Source organism: Abramis brama, assembly GCF_963993115.1.
Source record: "Abramis brama genome assembly, chromosome: 11".
NCBI lineage: Eukaryota > Metazoa > Chordata > Actinopteri > Cypriniformes > Leuciscidae > Abramis > Abramis brama.
The window spans coordinates 17,359,219-17,382,394 of record NC_139973.1 but is presented as its reverse complement, the minus strand read 5'-3'; the positions used below and the strand labels follow the sequence as shown (position 1 = coordinate 17,382,394).

Sequence of the window (23,176 nt, the reverse complement as noted above, 5' to 3'; positions counted from 1 at the left end):
TGTTGTTAAAGTGGTCTTTATTTAAATAACAGCCGGACGGACATCTCCACAGTTGCTTCACCCATCTAAAATCTTAAAGAAATACTGGACCTGCAAAACAGAAATTCCCACAATTCAGTCCAATCTTCCTCCAAAACACAATAGTTATCCCAAATATCACACTATGTACCCTACGCTCTTAAAAATAAAGGTTCAAAAAGGAGGTTTTCACAGAAATGCCATATAACCATTTGTGGTTCCCCAAAGAACCTTTCAGTGAGTTGTTCTTAAAAGTGCCATTTTTCCCCCGGACATTTAAAACATCTAAAGAACCTTTTTCCACTCTAAAGAAGCTTTTGTAGAATGGAAAGGTAGCTTTCTAGTAATGCCCTGAAGACTATTGATTATCTGGTTCAGGTGTGTTTGATTAGGCTTGGAGCTAAACTCTAAACTCTAACAGCTAAGCTGAGTGCATAAAGTGTCCAACACTCAACAGGCATAGAATTGTGGATAAGTACATGAATTTGCACACACCTAAATAGAACATCTAAAAAATTACAAAGCCCATCATAATAGATAAACCTGATTTAATCTGTGATGCACTTCATCAGGCCTCGGCATCAGCTCACCAGCTTGTTTTACTTTCAAACAATTGACTTTCCCTTGAATTGTGCCTGTTACGGCAGCCGGCGTCTGTGCTGGGCCTCTGTGAGGCCTGAGCTCTTGGAATGTCATGGGTGAGTCGGTCAGCAGGCAAATGATTAACAAGGGGCCATTTGTGCTGGGAGGCTGGACAGATCAGGAGTTGTGCACAACAATGACGTCCACCGGGCCAAACCCACTCCCTGGCATAACAAAGCCTTTTTTTCCCCCTTCTACCAAACCGACTCTATCCGCCTGCATCCCTTCCTGTGAGACACGCTGGGCTGTAGGTCTGTCTCTGCCCACTGCGGACAGTCATGAGACCTGGATGCCATTTTGTTCTGGGCTTCATTAGCATTTGTGGGATCCAGAAATATTTTTGAAGGCAAACAAACATCCTCAAAGCGAGTAAAACGAGTCCGAAGACAAAACGTGACTGTGTGTCTCTTGCGTAACATTGAGTTTGAATGGGATTTGCATGAGCTCACCTCCAGAATCCCATCCTCTGGTAGGTCTGTGCAGTGAATGCCATTCTGCACTTTGTTTTTGCCGTAGAGCGCTCGTAAAGCGGCGGGCCGAAGGTGGCGTGCAATTTCCTGTATGGAAATAAAACACAACATGACAACAGCTCTGTGATGGGTTAGTTTGTTAGAGCAATGGAGCACATGCTTTGAAACAGTGTTTCCTTTGGATAAAATAACAGGTGATGATGCATGTGTTGTGATGGTCACTCATGCCCAACGCTGCTGCGAGATCACATAACATCACATTCTATCCAGGGCATCAGGTTACTTGCATGTGCTTGTTCATGTCACTCAAACAGATTACTGCAACATCAGTAAACTTCCTAAATAGTTCTATGTCAGAGTAAACACTGTTCAACTTAAACATGATTGGACATTTTTAGGCTAGCATTAAAATTATCGATATATTGGTACCATTCTGGATATACAATTGTTTACCCATATCCATATATATTAATTACATCCTATAATTGTTCGGACTATTTTTACATTTAGATTATCTTTATCCTTTACATTTAGATTATCTTTGCCGTCATCTAACGCTCAAAGTCGGGTTGAAATCAAAACCAAAAAAAATTTTTTTTTATGGAATATTGCAGTATTTATTATAATAATTTATCCGTGCACATCTTTATTTTTTAAATTCATGTATGCGACATCTATTCTCTTCTATGATGACGTGTTTACTGGCATGAGGGAGGGATCAACCTGTCACTCATATGACATCACAGCAATGATTCACAATGATCCAATTCCCGATGGACAAAATCAAGTCCCGCCTTAAATTTTTTTCTTGTTTGAGAAGCCTTTTAACTCGAATATACGTCACAATAGGAAATAAAAGACTATCGCAGCAACCGTTTAATGCCGACTCTAAACTTCAATAATTTAATAACACTGTTAAATGATTAATGAATGATTAATTTTAGTTTTTAGTGTTTTATTTTTTATTTATATAGACAAAGTACTATATTTTTTGGTTATTTAACAGTTATCACTGTCAGAAATTCTTTTGCTAAATTGTAACCTTATTAACCACTAAAATGTGCATATTAGTTCATTAGAATAGTATTATGTTGTGCTATGTACACGTAATATGTTCTACTATAAACCTTTTAGGTGTAAATAAGTTCAAATTCAAAGAGTGAGCCATAATATAAAAATAATTATGTGTTTATCTGTATTGGACAGAATTTAAATACCAGTGCAATCCAGAATAGTGACCAGCTTTTATTTTCTCTGGTCAAGCTCATCTCAACCTGACATTAACACCAGTCTGGCAGAGAACAGGCTGCTCAGCATTCTAGGCATGCTGTCATTTAGCAAAAAAACAACAACAAGAGAGGTAAAAGGTAACAGAGGAATACAAGAGATACAAAAGTCCCACATAAAGACCAACAAAATGGGACTGATTGAGTGTAACAGTATGAGCGATTTTAAAAATATATGATCACCTTTACAAAGATGCAAAAATGTTAAACAAATACTCCTCCCCTGCCATTACAGCGTTACAGAAGTTCAAGGGGTCTTGGTTGAGTTTACTTTGAGTTTATATTTCAATGCCCTTTCAGCAGAATGTTGGACTAATACCAGGTCTTGACTTCAATTCGCGCTCACATGTGCTTCTCATTCAGAGCTCAGCTGGCCAACTGGCTAAGGCTAAAATGGAACGTGATGAAATGAAATATTCCTGAGGACACAAGCCCCAGCGGCTCTACTGTCCTCTGCTAATCTCTACCAGTAGGAAATCTAACTCCCAATCTCTGCCCATGGGGGATGGGTTATCTAAATGTAAATAAATTGGGTTTCCTTAGCCACACCCATCTTGTCACCTCCATTTTGATCTCTGGATTTCCATTTCAGTGGCCTGGAACCTGTTGAAGACCACACAGTTTAAACAAAGAGCGAGTAGTAAGTGACCACACATTGTTATGAGAGAAAGTCTCAGGCAAAATGAGTGTTTTGGTTCAAATAAAGAGAGCGCTGTAACATGTGATTTCCTTTCTTAAGCTTTGGCATATTTAGAGACTCTTGCTGGTTAGTTATTATCCTTATCTTGTTGACATTGAAAAAGCACATGAAGGCAATCCTTTCTTTAGCTTTATCTAGATATGATGTCTGCTTTGTGATTCATTTAAAACAAGTTTGGGGTTGGTATGAAAATGTCTGAAGTGAGAAATATTAATAAAACAGACCTGCCAACCTTGAAATTATTTTTTGAGTACCATCAGTGGGACGGGACGGGACACGTGGTTTGGGACACAGAGTTTGGGACGGGACGGGACGTAAAAAAAAAAAAAGCAGTACAGTAAACAGTAAAAAACAGTAAAAAAAACCAGTACCAACAGTAATTGTTTTCTATTTTAATATATTTTAAATTGTAATTTATTCCTGTGATGGCAAAGCTGATTTTTTAGCAACCATTACTCCAGTCTTCAGTGTCACATGAAATCATTCTATGCTGATTTCTTATTATTATCAATGTTGAAAACAGTTGTGCTTAATTTTTTTTTTTAAGGATTCTTTGTTGAATAGAACCATTAAAAAGAACAGAATTTATTTCAAATAGAAATCTGTAGTAACATTACAAATGAGTGACATTGATTTAATGAATAAAAAGATGAATTTCTTTCACAAAAAACAAACAAACATCCTACCAATCCCAAAATTCGAACGGTATTATAGGTTTCATCAGAACATTTATCTTAATCAGCTGATTTACTTTGTTTTAAATAGACAAATTATTGTTTTAGTCTGACTGGAATTGGACTTATTCATCAAACACACATAGATATGCTCACAGAAAGGCTCATTTTGAGTGCTGAGACAATTCCTGGCAAAACCTGTCTCACTATAATTGCGTTAGTTACCCATTAGTGACCTGCAGCCGCTGAGCTTAATGTCACTGTAATGAGTCCTGCCAAGCCCAAACACTGATGGTTCTACACAAACTACAGGCTAGGATAAGGAAAAAACAAGCTAAGAGAGTTCATTTCGCCTCTCACTGCCTCTTTTCTCATGGAACTCCTTTGGGAAAATTGCTTTAATCAGCACGTTTGTAATGTATGACTGAGATATCCATGTTGGTGATATCCATTTCTAACGGCCGCTGTTTGACGTCAGCATTCATAGTGTGCGTGTGTTCTCATTCTAAAAAGAGCCGCTGCCAGACACACACTGCATATACAAACCTCCCACACCCACTACACAGAACATAAAGAGAATGTCAATAGAGAGGACACACTGACGTAACACTGTCTATGTAGACCGAGGCGAAAAAATCGTTACCTCACACACCCTCCTCTCGCTGTTCGCTGATAAAATGGGGCCCGTATTCAGAGAGACGTCTCAGTCTTAGAGTCAAGTGACATGACTTAACGTCTGAGTATATGGATATCTGACTCTTAGTGCCATTTAAAAGTATTTGGCAATCATCACAAATTATTGAAAACTAAAATAACGGTAATTTAGAGGGACAAATTCACACTAGATGGGTAAACTAGCCTTATTTGGTCAAATGGTTGAAAGACAATCTGGGTGTATAGCTTGTGTTAGAAGAGTGTACTGTTCCAGACTTAAACTCCTCACATTTAACCCCCGTGTGTGCCTGCTGTTTAGAATGAATGTGTTTTAATGTATTTTTTAATTAAATAAATGCAGCTTTAGTTAGCATAAGAGGCTTTTTTCAAAAAACATTAAACATCATATCAACCCCATACTTTTGAATAATTTATGAATTTCAGATTTTTTGTGTAGTCTCAGACATTTAATTGACACTGACTGAAGCTGATCACAAGGTCAGAATTGTTTTGTTTCCTGTGTACGTCAATGGGCTCTTACCTGTAAAAACGGCCATGTTTAATAAATGAGGCTCATTCTTCACACCCCCTCCATCAAGGTCTCTCACTTCATAGCTATCAAAAGTCAATGTGCTAATCTGCCTGGTGTATGTTAATTAACAAGCAACAGTTTCAAGCCACTTTTATTTATAAGGACCTTTTGTAATCCCAAACAAGCCAAAATGGGTCTTTCTAGACAAATCACACATGTAAATATCAAACCAATCCCTATTTCTATACAGTAATTAAACATACGTAAACCAATTTAAAATGCCAAAAATCATGTAAAATAGCATAAAAGTCGATTTGGTTTCAACAGAGTTTTCTGAGATATCAAGTTTTGGTTCAAGTTTGTAAGGCAACCACAAGATCCCGTCTTTTTCTCCTACTTGATAATTTTGTCTAGCAAATATTCAGATATACAGTAAATGCACGCAAGTAGAAATGTTGGAAATGTGGAAATATTCGGCTTGTGCACATTCAAATAGCCTTGGAGCAAAAAATTTACTAACCTTTAGTCCCACATGAGTGATGTAAGACCTTGAGAATTAGTGACATCACAATTGTGCTTTCACCATTGTCCCCTCAAAGAAAACACTTCACCACAGGTGGTGGCAAGGTAATTGTCCATGTAATTAGCATACTTGAAGTAATTTGAATAAAAAGGCAAATGGTAATGCACAAAGTAATCATTCATCTAAAGGTGAGGCCACATTTAGCATTTCTTGGGTGAAATCCTGTCATTTAAATAAGGATCCATGCAATTGAGAATTTCATGTGACAGCGAAATATTTCCCAACGCCAATTTTGCAACAGGTTCAAGTTAGTCACTCGAATTCGCCGCATTGACCAACAGAAAGCTGCTTGGGTTGAAAGTGGCCTAATGAATGATTGTTAGCTGCAACACGTTGGTATTTGGAATTGGTTTTATATAATTTAAGCCACGGGTGAATAAAGACTTTTTTTTGATTTCTTAACCCTGAGTGCCTTGGCTTTAAATGTTTGTTTTCTTTTCATGGGTTGAAAGTGACTTTTGTGTGAGCTGTGCTTCACACTATTGACAATAGATCTTTTTGCCCACAGATTTTTGCTTAACATTTTGCTGATGTGAATGCACCTTAAGGCATGACAACAAAGGCTAGAGTGTTAAGCTAGAGTGAATGTAGGACAAAAGGTTTATGTGGTGATATATAGCCAAAAAAATTTTTTTTTTGTAATTTATGATCAAAAACAAACCAAAGCAGACTCTTAACGTTAGGAAAATAGAGGAAGTAGATCTGCACTAATATGATGCCAGATGACGGGCAGATTGTCCGAGGCAGTTCCAGATCAGTCCCGGTCACATAGCTCACTCACTCCCTGTTCCTGGTGCCACTCTGATGTAAGAGGGGCCTTAATTAAGCAGCAATCGATGCTGTGGGGACGACACTGGAGCCTCCTAAGAGAGCACCGCCATGGTAACTACAGGTCTCCATGGCCCTGACTTTATGCCCACATACTTACAGCACTGACACATGCTAGCACTTAGCACTATTCGAGGTCACTATTAAACCCTGACTGATTGAATAATCTCGGTTGTGGATGAACAATTTGCTATAAAACAGGCCATGGGCAGATTTTCTTTTAAAAATGCAACTGCTCTCACTAGAAACACTACACCTTTTTTTAAACAGGCTTTTGCACAAACATAAGAGAACCATCTATAGCACATTCTGTTATTTGTACTTGAGTGCTTCATGCCTTGTCAAATACCCTAATCCAGGAAAAACCTCTTTGTTACTAATTGCCTTTGCTCTTTATTTACAGGCTATAACATGTTGGTCTGTCATATTTCTCACGGACAGATCTAACAGGGCTGTACAGAAGACACGTGAGACGACAGTGTCAATTGTGCTTTGTTTCTTTGTGTAGCAGGCGAGAACTTGACTGACACAGAGCCATACTAGAACAAGAACACTAGATTAGCAACATCCTAATAAAACTGAGCGCAGGGCACTCAAAAAATAATTCACAAACTTGACATTACACTGTAGAGCTGTATTAAAGACATAATTCTACCTCCACAAACCATTGTGTTTACTTTTGATACATTTGGAGGACATGGATACACAAAATGCTCTTGTGTAAAGTAGGCAAACACTGTGTCCACACATCTAATACATCTTATCTCCATTGTCTGTAAAAAAATCAGGCACAGTTACATTCCGACTGTATAGGTTTACCGTGTTACAAGTTACCTTCGTTTCCAAGTGGAGGTTCAGTTACGGTATTTTGGAACCTGGAGCTGAAAGCCAGTCAGTCATTGACAGGCATTCAGTTGAACTTTGTCAGTTGATACGATCTGTCGGCACAATACATTATTCATGAACTCCAACACCATATGAGACTTAAGCACAACTAAGAGAACAGGATCTTGGTGCGTTCTCACACCGAAAACCAATGGCTAATTTCTTCTGTACAATCATGGACCAAAGTCAGCCTTGGAGCTTATTAAGTTCAAACAGACTCATATAGAATGTAAATGAATGCAGAAAGGCAGACAATAACAGCAGGTATTAACATAGAAACTGGAGAATTAATTATTTTGTGAGCTTGGTCTGTTTTAGTAACACAGCAGAATACAACTTCACACATTTGGAAACAACCTTGAACAAGGAAGTTTTGTCTAGAAATACATTGTTTCCTTGTGTACACAGACACTTGAGTCAGATAATCTGGTTACACTGAACAATACTGTCAAAAAAAGGAATGAGAAAGTTAAAATCTCCCAACAATTGACTTGAGTTGACATCTTAAAGCCAACAGGATCCGCCATGATGAATTTTTCACTTCCTTCACACGTATCTCCTTGCTCTTTTACACTTCTATCAACATGATAAAGAGATCTGTAATATAAAGGTACTGGAGAGGAGCAGTGTTCCACAGCTGATATCATTCCTGAATACAGCACTTCTACACAACAAATAGGTCAGAAGACCAGAAGTGTTCAGAAACCACATTCTTAAAAAAATATTGGTTAAAAAAAACCTTTACGTTGACCTTGACCTAAGACTGTCCTAAAATGAGATGCGACAAGGGAAATGTCCAAAGTTGGGACATTAAAGTCTGATTTATGACCAATGTAAAATCCCACTGGGTCCATTGTTAAGGTCGTAGAATTTGCAGTAATCTGCAGAGAAGCTCCACAACATTCTCAAAAACGTTGCAGTATATTTTCATATAATTCATTTGGATTGCTTGGAGAGGTGATGTCTCGCTATAATAGGTTTCAAAGGGAATTTTTTATCCAAATCATTTGTAGCAAACAAACCATTTATTAGGGATGCAGAACTATAAAAATTATGGCCGATAACTGACAACCATTAACATTACAATATTTATCGTCTTATGTCGACAACCAATAAATGGCCCAAATACATTAAAAATTAAAAACTAAAATGCTTTTCAAGTCATTTTAATTGCTACAAGTGAATTTAGGCATAAATCATAATGTACAATACTAAAAAAGATAGGCTATTCATTTTGAGACTTGCCAAAGATTACATTAACAGTGTTATTAAATTATTAGTGTTTTTAAAGATCAACTTTAAGTAAACGTTAGACGACAGCGAACATATGCTAACTGTAGGGAAATGAACAATTAAATATTCAATATCAACTGATGCCGATAATTTAAAAAAAATCCATTGGCCAATAGCTGATATGGTACTAAAATACTGTGCATTCCTACTATTTATTTTAGTTTTTATTGTTTTATTTAGTTTTAATAAAATGTTTTAGTAGTATTAGCATAAATTTGTAATATCGGCCAAAACATTAAAAAAAACTGGGAATGCACTGATATTAAAATTATGACCACAACCATTAAACTGATAATTGTTCTAAAGGACAAAACAACAAGGTCTGACTGATCTCATGTCTTCTTTACAGGGGCTGATGCTACACTAGCACACAAAGTGGTCCAAAATTAGCTAAATTCTGCCAAATGAAGCATGTGTTCTCATTCAATGTTGCTGACATAATGTTAGACACATGTTCTATTCTTGTTTCCCACCATACGATGGACCATGCTGTGGTACTGCTCCCTTATAAATAAACTTTACAAGGCAACTCTCATGGTCCTTCTCATTTCACTACCATTTGGTAAGGCATTACACGACTCTAAAGTGTGTTCAGCAGTGGGAAAAGCTTAGAGGTGTGGAGGTTACCAGAAAAGAAGAGTGGTTAACGAAGCATGTTGAATCTAGACTGACTAATCACATTATCAACCATTGACCCTTTCCCCCTAAAATCTATCATACGGATCTCCAAACTGTGCAACAGAACATGACATTAAAGCTGACTTGCGCTCGGAAAACTTTATGATGCTCTCATAAAACTTTACACATTCCATCCCGAATTAATGTAATCTTTGTGTTTGCACAGGATTTTGAAAATTTCGGCTGAAATGAAAGAAAAACACGCCTGCCTTCAGACTCAAACAGCGATGAAGAGTATTATCCTCTCTTTATGAACTACAACTAATCCTTCACAAACAATACTGAAAATATTGCTCCCCCTCTTTTGTTCACACAATCCTGGAGTCTCAAAGTGTTAATGGTTTATCCTTATATCCGCCTCAATTTGGTCTTTCTGCATTTTGGTCCAGCAATGTAATCTTAAGGATTGCTGTATCCAAGGACAGGGGTTCCAAAACTTTTCCATTCCAAGACCCACCTAGACAAGCAGAATCTATCTTAAGATCCACTAAAATATTTGGGATGGGGGAGGTGTGTCAGAAGTACAGTAAGCTTAATCTTAATCAAACATTTATCGAGCATTTAAAAATAATAATTTTATTTTATAGTATAACAACCGTACAATTTCAATACTAATATTTACATTTTAATTTCTTCATTTACAAACATTAAAGAGTATATGAAATATGTCCACAAAAATTGACATGTTTGCTCCGAGTGTTTTTAAACTCATTGCGGTGTTCAGCACAGTAGCAGCAGTAGTAGTAATAGTATTTGAGTTTATTGTGATATCACCATCAACGGCATGGCAGATACAAATTAAACATTTAACAACATAGTATCATATAAGTACGTGTTCAGGGCAGAAAACGCTCTCACGCTCGTTCCGTGTGTACATGAGGTAGCGAAATGCACAGGAGGGAATGCAAACACGACCATGTCTCTGAAAGACAACAGCGTCGAGTTGAACAGACCACAGAGATGAACGAACAGACCTAACACAGCCTTTCATGACATTGAATATTTTGGTGTAATGTGTAGGGCATTTGCTTCACAGGACATATGCTTTCAACTACATACTGTTTATCACACAGTTCATACTGTGGTGAACTTAATAGAGATATTAAAGTATCCTAATGTACAATCTAGGTACTATTGCTTAAACATACAGTGAGGAGAATATGTTAATGTTCTTCTCCCCCCCTTGATCAATACCCATTTGCCTCATCTTTTGGTTTCGGTGTTGGTATTCCACTCATGTTTAACAATGCTTTGCTCAGGGTATAAGGAGGAAAGGTAACTGTTGATCTGGGAGAAAGGCTTTAACCCCGCCACTCTCGCACACCGGTGCGTAACCTCATACTAGGAGAAAGGCTTTTACGGCCTCTTCCGCACAACAGTGCATTATTTGTTATAACTTGTTGTTTTCTATACCGTATGTTGTTCCATTCTACTGTCTGTGTATTTAAACATGTAACTTAATAAATAACTTTGCCTGCTTTAAAGGCTTTGAGAATCTTTCCTTTTTTCACTGATTATGTTGAAAGCTAAAGTGATGATAACTTTCGTTATCTAAACGTTCAGGTTAAATCCTACGTTTTCCTATCAGTTCTAAGAAAGACCTTTTACCTTTAAAGAATAAGAGGTTAAAGAATAACAACAACTTTAATGGAGTCAGATTAATTATATTGGAGTCAGATAAATATTTGAATTATACACGTCATCCTTCAACTGCCTTTTGTTCCAATTATTGGTTCAAAATAGCAACGTACACTGTAAAAAAATTGCTGTAGTTTTGCAGCTGTTTGCCAGTAACTTACTGTAGATTTAAATTGATGTTATTTACTGGCAACAGTTTGTTCAAAGTTAAATGAACATTAAACATTAACAAGTCTTTGTCTTTACAGAATAAAACTATAAAATAACAATCTAATGCAAAGCATTCTGGGTAGTGGTCGACCGATATATCGCCAAGCCCGATATATCGGCCGATATTTGGCATTTTTGAAGTATTGGCATCGGCCGATAAGTTTTTCTGATTGGCCGATGTGTTGGAAGCGGGACTTTTATTTTGACGGGCGGCGCTGAGAACACCAGCGCCAGAAGAGAACGGCAACGGCTGCTCCTCAGATCAAACAGTGCTCACTCATATTCTCCGTCTTCATAAATTTACGATCTCTGTCAGTCATATCTAATACTTTGTTAGACAGAACTGGTAAACAAAGAAAGTAAATGGTAATTTATGCGAAGTAAGTAATGTAAAGCGTTTGCTTTTATATTATTTGTAACAGAAAAGGCAAAAAAAAAAAAACAGGCTAAAATACTTTCTCATTTGCCGTCAACATTCAGCAAATGCGCATCTATGTCATTTAAACAAATCTCTGAATATCGAATAAACATTTAATTTCACAAACCTTGCAGATTTAATTGAATCCAGCTGTGATATCTTGTGAAGTGTGCATTACTGTCTGCAAGTGACGGTCGGTCTGTGCGAAGTGAGTGAATGCGAACAGAAGATCAGCTTCAGGAGACGCGATCGAAAAACTTTAAATCCTTCATTTTAAAATATGCTGATATATAACCAGTTGCCAACTGTGTCAAATTCGTATCGTTTTCACTGTGCTGTATGTAAAATTAGCGTTACCTTGTCTTTATTTGAAAAAATATGATTAATACGAAATTACCAGATTACTGAGTGCCGTTACAGTGTTTACCTTCTTTTTATTCACATATTCACATATTTCTAAACAATTACTTTGTGAAACATACTGTAATAGTATTGCAAATTTAAGAAATTGCCATCTAAAGTATAAAAGCATGTTTATTTTAAAAAATGGTTTTATAATTTATTTATAATTTATTAAATATTGATTAAAATAAATATATATATAAATATCGGCCATCTGCCATCAAAAAACAATATCGGTCGACCACTAATTCTGGGAACCAGAAATCTTCATCAACCTTTTTCTGTTTTTTTTTCCTTCAGATTTTGGTTCCCAGAATGCTTTGCATGAGGCTGTTATTTTAGTTTTATTCTGTAAAGATAAAGACTTGTTAATGTTTAATGTTCATTTAACTTTGAACAAACTGTTGCCAGTAAATAACATCAATTTAAATCTACAGTAAGTTACTGGCAAACAGCTGCCAGTAATACTGTAATTTCTACAGATTTTTTTTACAGTGTAAGCTTCCAGCCTCACAAATGCAATCTCATGCAATACTTCGACTTTGAAACACAGCGCATATATTTATATTTATATTATTTAATGATAGCTTTTGCGATTCGAAATAGGTAATGTCTCAGTTTTTAATGTTGGTATATCGTGCAGCCCTAGACTAAACTGCTTGTGTCTGTGTAAGTGTGTCATTCACTGAAATGCAAATTTAGCTGCTGCGACACACAGTTTGAAAGCCCCTGGTCTAGGAGACACCAACAAATATGTCAGCATGCACACATCTTTGAAAAACGTTTAGTTAGGTTTGTCGGCACTAGATGCTTGTGATCAACACAAGATTGCTTCCATTACAATTGATGAAGCGGTCTGTGGTGCACCTTCTCCAGCCAGTTTATTTTGCCTATTCATCTGAAATAAATCTGGTCATCAACACAAAACATAACTGTGCATATCGCAAGACTATCTAGCAAACATTCATTGTAAGAACATTCACTGAATCCAAACGATAAACATTAGAATTACTGTTCAAATTGGAGTTGTTCAGTAAGGCCTTGCAGTTAGTAGCCTATGCTAGCTCCAACATATAGCTGCAACACTCTTATGCAGGAAAAATGTGCTCAAATACAGCTCGAGCGATAAACCACTACCACATAAAAATAGATTAAACTTGAATTTAAAATTAGAAATAATAACATTTTAAATGTACTTTCAATAAAAAGGCTACAAAATACAGTATCTACATACCTTGTTAAGTGCTGAGCTTCAGTTTAACATTTATTCATGTTGATGAAGGAAATAAATTACTAGGCTAAATACAAGGCTTTATAACATTATAAATGGAGGTAAAAGGCGGCTCAGCACATGTTTATGTTGTATATGTGTTTAGTGTGATTTGGTAAATGGAAGGGAATGGGTTGTAACCCCTCATTTATTCACAGCAACAATCAAAAAGTGTTTACGGTACATTATCTAGACCAGTCTATCTCCCCAAAACACACATAATAACTATGTTTTATGCATCATTCTGGCAGTGTTTATAAACCACAGACATGCAGCCACAGATCCAGCACAAAAGGAGGGGGGAAAACAGGAGAACATGTCAAAATAAAGAGCATGAGTTCAAAGAACTTGTGAGATATAAGACAATATTGTTGCTGTTGTGACCAGACAATGCTGATATACAGCCTGTCAGAGTATTTAAAAACCAACCACACACTCTCACGCTCTCTCTCTTTCCCTCTGCACCATATGTGTGTGTGTGAGAAAAAGAGGGTGGGGGAGGACCCAGGGCGGGGCTGTCAATTGAGAAGTGCGTAGCTCTTTCCGGAACCCATGATTGAGCAATCTAGTTTGACCTTGTAAAGGTCACAACACTGGAGCCATGTTCAGAATATCAAAGCCATTTGTGTCAAAGAACACAAATATCTAGGGGGGAAGCATCAGCTTGTGTAAGGTAATAAAAGTAATAAAATGCTAACAACAGGACAGTTTGCACAACTGGAGGTCCAACTCAATCTCAGAAAAAAAGCAGCTATTTTACAGGGTGGCAATTTCGTATAAATTTGATTTAAACAAAAACATGATTTTTAGGAAAGCAAAATGGTCCACCAGGGTCCAGACTGTGATCAAATGGTTTTTGTTAGAGGTTGCACTGGTGCGATCACAATGTTTCCCAACTGATAAGAGCTGCCATTTCTGTTGCATATGAAAAACATCAAACAGCAAACAAAATGAAAGCATTCTTCTCGTTTGAGCTGTGCAGCGCTGGCAGTTTTTCAGCTCGGACCAATATTAGACAGCACAGTGCAAGCTCAGAACAGGATTACTCGCGGGCTGATCTTGATCACGGGACACGTTACTACTACACAGCAGTGGGAGATCCAATGAGAAACCGTTTGAATTTGGTGCAGAATTAATAACATCGCTGCAAAATCTAGTGAGAAGCATTCACAATTAGAGCAGAATTGTCTGTTATAAACCCATAGATTATCAGATTAAACAGCACTAATGTGGAAACCAGGAGAAACATTGTGCCATGAATGAACAAGTTAGTCATTATAGTTTACAGCCCACAAATTACTAACACTCACCATGGATTTAATGTAATAACGCTAACTGTAACCATGGTATTGTGGCAGGAATACATTATTCATTTCAGGGTTCATACAACCTTGCACAAGTGAAACTCAAGTTACTTTCAAGTTACTCAAAAAACTGATTAAGTTCACACTTTTTCCAGCACTTCAAAGCTCTAAATAATATACAATTTAAATGTGTGATATAGTGTGAAAAAAAAAGGGTTTTAAATGTTATTGTTGTTAATAAAAAGTTAATTTTAGCTGCATCTCAACTTTTCGTAAACTGAAATAAAACAGAAATTTCAACATAAATGAAAAACTAAAACTAAACGAAACTAACAGCAGTTACTGAAAAACTAACTGAAACAAAATAATAATTAGCAAAAATAAATAATCGTTTTCGTAATTATTAAGCTCTCATCCTCTAGCCTACCAGAAAATCACTTTTTTTAAGTTCCACTGCGCTACTTTATTTTTCAATGTATAACCGTTGCTCTCGAGTCTCGCGTCTTCTGCAGCATCACGTGCATGACACAACGTTCTAAAAACGCGGCACTCAAGTTAAAATAAGTTAAACTTTTAAAAGACAAGTATCGAGACCTTGCGCTTTTGCCCCATTCCACTGTGCCTGTGTCTTTTTACCGTTTTTCAAAGAAAAAACGCTTTCTGTGTGAACCAGCCTAAGAAGCAGAAATGGTAAAATAAGTTTTTCCATCATGTCCAGACCTTATGCAAATACAGCTGTACCTTAATTCCAGGTAAGATAACCATCTCATGTGAAACTAGCCTAAACAAGATAGGCCTACCACATATAATAGACAAGATATTGCCTACCACACTGTACAGAAAACGGAAAAAACAAATAGCATGTCTATAGCCCAGAAATAGACGTATATTTGTCAGAGTAGAAGTATACTAAATGTCTGGTCTGAATAGAACATTTGAAAATAAGTATAACTATGAGTATATGATTTTACACGATGCAATAGACAAAAAGCATAAATTGATCTATACAAGAATAATATTTGAAAGGATTAATCATAGAAATAACCTTAAAGAATAATCATAATAATTATATGCATATCTTTTTCTTTTACACCACGTTTAACAAGATTTAATTTTTAATATGAATGTGAATATAACATAATGAATAATTTTTACTTTTTAGTTGCCTTTGTTTGGTTCTTTGTTCATCCTCAAATAATTATTTTATTTGTATTATTAAGAGGTTTTCACAAGAGTTAACTGTAAACTGCAAACATTAAACTTTGCTGAAATTAAATGTTTTTAACTGGAAGTATTCTGTTGACTCTGCTAAACTATAATTACTAAAACTAAACTGAAACTAAATATATAAAAACTAAATAGAAATGTGTTCACAAAATAAAAACTAAACTAAAACTAACACAACCATTAATGAAACTAACTGAAATTTGAAAATGATATTAAAATAAAAACTAATTTAAAAATGCAAAACTATAATAACCTTGGTACCAGCGCTAATGCTCTCAAATGTTAGTCTGCAGCCCTGTCCACCCATAAACCTAACCATCAATGGGGCGTAAGCAGATCGTATGAAAATGAACGAATGAGATACAACTTCATACGAATTAGTTACAACTCGCCAAATGGAAAATAGTTATGATAATTTTGTCAATTTATTTTTAACTTAATGAGTACATATATAGATAACTAAAAGCTAACAAGCACTAAAAGTCACAATATTCCATTATTTTGATTTCATGGGGTCTTTAACCAAAAGGCTAAACTCTAGCGTCCACCTTTTTATCCGTCAAAGGAAAGCAAATGGACCACAAGCGAGTGCCATACTGAAAATGACAAAGTCCACATTATTATCAAACCTTTTAGTACTGTGCGTAAGGCTGATAAACCCTAACCAAGGACTCCAAGGATTGTAATTCTTATCTAATGGTACATCATGACTGGTACCTGCAGTTTACAAGCTATCTCTGACATTTGTAGAAAACTTGGCAGAATTGTGGCCACCTAGAGCGGAAACAGTCGTCATGCAACATGAGTGGGCAGACTAATCTTTCGTAAAAGACGAAACCTGCATGGAGGTGTACATTTCGACTGGTTGATGCAGACACAAAGCAGGTTTTTACCTGGGGGCGTACAAATGATATGCCTTCAGAGCACTACAGATAACATGATACATAAGGTAAAAGAGGTCACTGAGTAAAAGAGACTGAAGGACCATTAAGTCTCTGTTATAACTTTCATAAAACCTTGATATGACCTTGAAGTGACGTTAAAGATGTATGCTTACATACATTATATAAAAAGAGCACTGAAATTATTAATACTATGCTTGTGGGTATAAGCACATTACTTAAGCTGTTTTTGGGAAAGAAACACACACTATAACATGGCAGGGGATTCAGCAGTCTGGTCACTCACAGGGTCTGCTGGTCCACAGAACTCCCGAAAGACTTTGGCCGCATCGGCAGCATGGATCTCCAGGGCCATACAAGGTCCAGAACAAAGTTCATCCACCATATTCTGCAACACAAGCAGTCAAGAGTTAACGATTCCCCTGGTCTACCTGCGGTGCCTGTACCAATGAAAGAGCTTATTATCTGAACAGACCTTGGGAAGACATTGGAGCAGCTGGAGGACTCAAGTTACCAGTGTGCCTCTTAATAAATATATAAATTAAAGGATGTTAAAGCAAACAATTGTTGCTATTGTTCTTGGAACAGGTTATTTGCAACAAGACTAGTTCTAATTCTCTTTTAATCTGGTTTGATGAGTTGGCCTCTGTGTTTTGTATGTATAAGTTTGTGGGCTATTAAAATTATGGGGCGAATTTGAAGAGCCCACCAAGCACAGACCACTAAACAGCCCATGAGCCATTTTCACATCCTCTGATCTAGTTGTGGTGTCCACAATTGCATCTTTTTAGTTTTATATTTCAAAAAGAATAATAAGTACTTGGTTCCATTTTTGCGTGTAAAAGACACAAAGCCTTTCAGATAAACCTATTAACAATGTACGGGTTACTTTTTGTGACTATACAAACAAGTATTTATGAGATCTACAATAATAATAGCAACAATTAAAAAACTATATAGCCAATAAATTACCATCATAAACCATTTATAACCTGCATGAGAAACTGTTGTACTCTTAAAAATAAAGGTTCCAAAAAGGGTTTTCACAGCAGTGCCATAAGAGGAACAATTTCAGGTTACCCAGAGAACAATTCAGAATACAGATCTAAAAAGATTTTTTTCTTTCATTTGAATAATCTAAAGAGCCTTTTTCCACAATAAAGAACCTTTTGTGCAACCGAAAGGTTCCATGGATGCTAAAGGTTATATGAAATAATAAATGCCAATAAAGCAACATTAAGTGTAGGTTATCGTTAAACATTGAAGATAGAGAAGCATCAAAGAGCTTCCCTATTTCACAAGAAATCTCCACTCAGTGCCAATGTAACCGCAATCTCTGCAACCTATGTGCAGTGCTGTTACAATGATATACAATGATAACATGGAATATATATTTGAGTATTTCAAAGCAATGCAAGGAGCATGCCTCTAGTGGAGATACTGGTTTAGGTTACTCTAAAATTACTACCAAAGGCTGTGCTATGTATTACATAATAAGAGGATGAGTCATTGAGTGATGACATGTCAACATGGTGATGAATTTTGAGAAAAATCACTGTTCGCTGTATTATAATTCACATTGTCTTAACATGTATAACTGATAAGATCACAATAAGATCTGCTGGGCATAAAATTCACTTTGTTCCAGCAGCCAGAGAAAGACAATCCATAACTTTATGTATTTTTGCAGAACAACATCAGTGGACCCCATTCTCTCAATTTGTCTATATACTAGTATAGCTCAAAAATAGTGGCACACTCTGTTTCATAGGCACTTTGCACCTGCAGCATGCAGTCTGTGTTTTGTAAATGTGAGGCAATCAATATGTTGATGAGACAGTTTTCATGGCAACAGACAAGGACCCGTACTCCAAACGCCACTGGCTTCAATGACCCAGAACCGAAAATGGCTTATTTTTGGTCTAAAAGACTTGTGTGGACGCTATCAAAATAAATTATCGCTTTTTGGCTGAAATACAAAGACTAGAAAGTGATTTATTGAAGCTAAATAGCAAACAAGAATGTGAAGGTTGTTCCTGTGAACCAAAATTCCACGTACTGTAACAACACACTGCCCAAAACAGTGAAATTGCCATGAGGCGAGCGATTGTCGGTGCCTTTCAGAGAGGTTTGCAGGAGACAGGTGTGCATGCAGTTACAATCAATGCTTCTGCGACTACGCCTTTTTCACTCAATGAATAATTAAACAACTGGAATCTCATTTGTGCTGGAAAAGGGAGCAGAACTGAACTTCTTAGACTGGACCCTTGAATTATCATAGAGTTTAAAACGGCAATCAAATTGTATACTATATAGCAGGGTTTTTTAAATGTATTTGGTTCCACTTTATATTATGTGTCTTCAAATACTATTGTGTATCAACACAATTTGTGCATTGTATCAAATTATTAATTAAAATGTTATTACATAATATTTAAAGACATGTAATATAAAGTGAGCCATGTATTCTTTAGAATACATGAAATCATAGTAGAGAGAGAAGCAACGTATACTTACAGTGTACTCGGCTACAACCCCTTTGTAAACCTCTAAAAACTCCTCAGCATTCGCTCGATCCATGTTGAACTGTGGAATAATGGAAAACCAAGCCACAATTTGAATACTAAATAAAAACAAACTAAAACACCTAGAAGGATATTATTACTTGTATAAATGTGTAAATATAGTCAATCTCAAGGAATAATATAAGATCTGCATTATATCAAAAAATAAAATAAAAACAAATAAACAAGAATATTTATTTTCACAAGCAAAATTTATGTATTAATCACAATTCTGACTATAATGGTGCATTTGAGAGGGTTATCCAACACATTGGAGATAAAATCTCCCATTCCAACACACCATTATCACTCTCTGATATTCTTTTTATTGACCACCAACTCAGCCCTGGACATACATGCTTTCTAATAGTAACAAAACCACCATTGATCCACTCTTGCCCAGGGGCATACTCTATACACTATTTTAGGCAGGGTCATGTGACAAAGCTGCAGCCCTGTAATTGGTCAGCAGGGGACTCATTTGGAGATGTGGGAGGCTACTGATCTGGCCACAGAATGTATGGTCGATGACGGGGTCAGGTTACACCAAAGGGAAAACATAATTGTGTTTGCCCTTGGTTCATACAGAAATTATTTTTTCTTCGCCTATGTTTGCAATTAGTTTGATCATTTGTTCTTTTAAAGGCTGAGAGGCTGGTTTAATATCCAGAAAATGTGTATATCTTTCATTGCTGAAATTAATTGAACGATTATTTGGACACACTGTTTGAAACGATTCAAACGATTGAAATGATAGCTATTGTATGCAAGTTTGCATCTAAAGACTGAAATTTTAATTGAACTTACCATTTGTAGGGCAGATATCTCAAATCCATTTTCTGTGACTGACTTGAGAATCTTTCCTGTCAACGCTGGGAAAAAAATAAGAGAGTTTAAATGAAAGATGCTCATTTAAAATGGCAAAAAATGCAAAAACTGCAATGAACGCAATCTTACATTATACAAAAATCTCTCTAGACCTACCTGTGACTGTGAATGCAAGAATAAACCATGCAAACACAGACTGATTTTTTTTTTTTTTTTAATCATTCACATATGAGTATATAGCTTTATGGGGTACAGTGAATGTATAAATTAAGGATTTTTTTCAGGCCCAACAGAATAAATAAATAACAAAAAAGTTCAAATAAAAATAGACAAAAAAAAAAGATTAAAATGAATCTTAAATTTAAAGGTGAAGTGTGTAATCAATTTAAAAGTGAAGTGTGTAACCCTAATAAGTGTATATTTAAACATTGCAAAAATGACATGTTCCCCTTTAAGGACACAGCAAAGTATAGTGCAGGGTATATTCGCATGCTATTGGAAACATAACTTGCACTTCTAAGAGCAGACTAATCATTAGAGAGAAGTCTAATGATTAAGGCTTTGAGATGCTAACACAAAGGTTTAAGTTCAATACCAAGTAGCAGTAATCTAGGAACTCATGTGATCCTGCTCTTTCGACTATACGCCCTTGCTCTAGGGTGACTGTCCCTGCAGTTAAAGAACTATATGTTGCATTAGCCACATCAGTTAAGTGGCAAGTAAGACTTTCGACCTTCTGTTTAACCAGATCATGCTGAGTTAAAGGCCAAAAACAGTTCACAATATCATGAAGGTGTGACTTCAAAGGAGAGACTTTGATCTCAATAACACGAGAGCGAATCTCCAGGTCCTCTCCTTTGGACTGAGTGCTGAAAGATTATATTAATAAAAGGCACAGCAGGGTATATATATATATATTAGAACTGATTTAGGGGGTTGTGGTTTCAATTTCAGTACAGTAAGTTTTTATTGTTTGTTTTAAAGGCTAATACCAATCATTTAGCGCATATAACATATTTAAGAAAAAAATAAAATAAAAAATAAATAAATATTATATATATATATATATATATATATATATATATATATATACACTCACCTAAAGGATTATTAGGAACACCATACTAATACTGTGTTTGACCCCCTTTCGCCTTCAGAACTGCCTTAATTCTACGTGGCATTGATTCAACAAGGTGCTGAAAGCATTCTTTAGAAATGTTGGCCCATATTGGCCCACATCCAGGGCACGAAGCTCCCGTTCCACCACATCCCAAAGATGCTCTATTGGGTTGAGATCTGGTGACTGTGGGGGCCATTTTAGTACAGTGAACTCATTGTCATGTTCAAGAAACCAATTTGAAATGATTCGAGCTTTGTGACATGGTGCATTATCCTGCTGGAAGTAGCCATCAGAGGATGGGTACATGGTGGTCATAAAGGGATGGACATGGTCAGAAACAATGCTCAAGTAGCCCATGGCATTTAAACGATGCCCAATTGGCACTAAGGGGCCTAAAGTGTGCCAAGAAAACATCCCCCACACCATTACACCACCACCACCAGCCTGCACAGTGGTAACAAGGCATGATGGATCCATGTTCTCATTCTGTTTACGCCAAATTCTGACTCTACCATCTGAATGTCTCAACAGAAATTGAGACTCATCAGACCAGGCAACATTTTTCCAGTCTTCAACTGTCCAATTTTGGTGAGCTCGTGCAAATTGTAGCCTCTTTTTCCTATTTGTAGTGGAGATGAGTGGTACCCGGTGGGGTCTTCTGCTGTTGTAGCCCATCCGCCTCAAGGTTGTGCGTGTTGTGGCTTCACAAATGCTTTGCTGCATACCTCGGTTGTAAAGAGTGGTTATTTCAGTTAAAGTTGCTCTTCTATCAGCTTGAATCAGTCGGCCCATTCTCCTCTGACCTCTAGCATCAACAAGGCATTTTCGCCCACAGGACTGCCGCATACTGGATGTTTTTCCCTTTTCACACCATTCTTTGTAAACCCTAGAAATGGTTGTGCGTGAAAATCCCAGTAACTGAGCAGATTGTGAAATACTCAGACCGGCCCGTCTGGCACCAACAACCATGCCACGCTCAAAATTGCTTAAATCACCTTTCTTTCCCATTCTGACATTCAGTTTGGAGTTCAGGAGATTGTCTTGACCAGGACCACACCCCTAAATGCATTGAAGCAACTGCCATGTGATTGGTTGATTAGATAATTGCATTAATGAGAAATTGAACAGGTGTTCCTAATAATCCTTTAGGTGAGTGTATATATATATATATATATATATATATATATATATATTCATGTTGAATTTGTTTCACAGTGCAGTCAGATATGTTCATGGCTGTCCTTGACAAAAAAGCAATTACATTTGCTATTTTTTTTCTCATATCTTTAAGAGAGGCAAATACTGCAAAGCACAAATCAAATGTGATTTCAATCTTATTTCAATAGCAGAAAAGGGCAAGGATCCGTTTAATATTTCCATATTTAAAATGTAATATTTAAAATTTTCTAAGAAATAAGAGGCAAATGATATGTAGCTGACAGAGCATAAACAGATTATTTCCCTATGCACAGTAGTAACTGCCCGGGAGAATTTTCTTTTGTAACATAAATTACATCTTCACACATCCCCAACCTTTCCTCGGCACCACTGGTGACCCTAAAGGTTCCATTTCTGATAGCAGCTTCCAGACACAATCAGCCCTGTTGCTAGGCAATGGTATCAGTGCTGCCTGGCAACACATTTGTCTATTCCAGTCATGAGCCAATTCAAAACAAATCAAACTGCTTTACTATTGGTTGAGGTTTTTCAGTTTAAAAAATACGGATTAATTGGATGACATTTACTAATACTTAAACCCTTGCATTGTTAAAGTGACTTTTTATCGGCTAATAGTTTTGAAAGGAAGTCAAATGTGTTTGAAGGTCTGATATCAGTAAGTCAGACAAATGCTTTCAGCTACTATTGACCTTATTGTTATAGACTTCGGACCATATGGCGTGAATCTCAGAATGAATTCATTAATGAAGGAGGACCTTGACCTTGATGACAACATTAACCATCAAAAGAAACTCACTTCACACTGCATACTAGGTTAATCATTGTATTCTATTAAAAGAACAGAGAAATTGGGAAGGTAAAAATGCACAAC

At 36.5% G+C, this 23,176-nt stretch overlaps 1 protein-coding gene across 1 annotated transcript in view; it reads right to left on the bottom strand.

Moving 5' to 3' along the window:
• The window catches only part of nme7 (NME/NM23 family member 7), a 37,780-nt gene continuing 14,604 nt past the window's right edge, over positions 1–23,176 (bottom strand). Inside the window, exons 8-12 of the mRNA XM_084129844.1 lie at positions 19,986–20,050; positions 19,132–19,200; positions 16,901–17,002; positions 1,110–1,217; positions 1–90 (exon numbers count right to left, since the gene is read on the bottom strand). Coding sequence (XP_083985970.1) covers positions 58–90; positions 1,110–1,217; positions 16,901–17,002; positions 19,132–19,200; positions 19,986–20,050 — 377 coding nt within the window. The 3' untranslated portion in view covers positions 1–57. The remainder of the gene's footprint in view (positions 91–1,109; positions 1,218–16,900; positions 17,003–19,131; positions 19,201–19,985; positions 20,051–23,176) is intronic.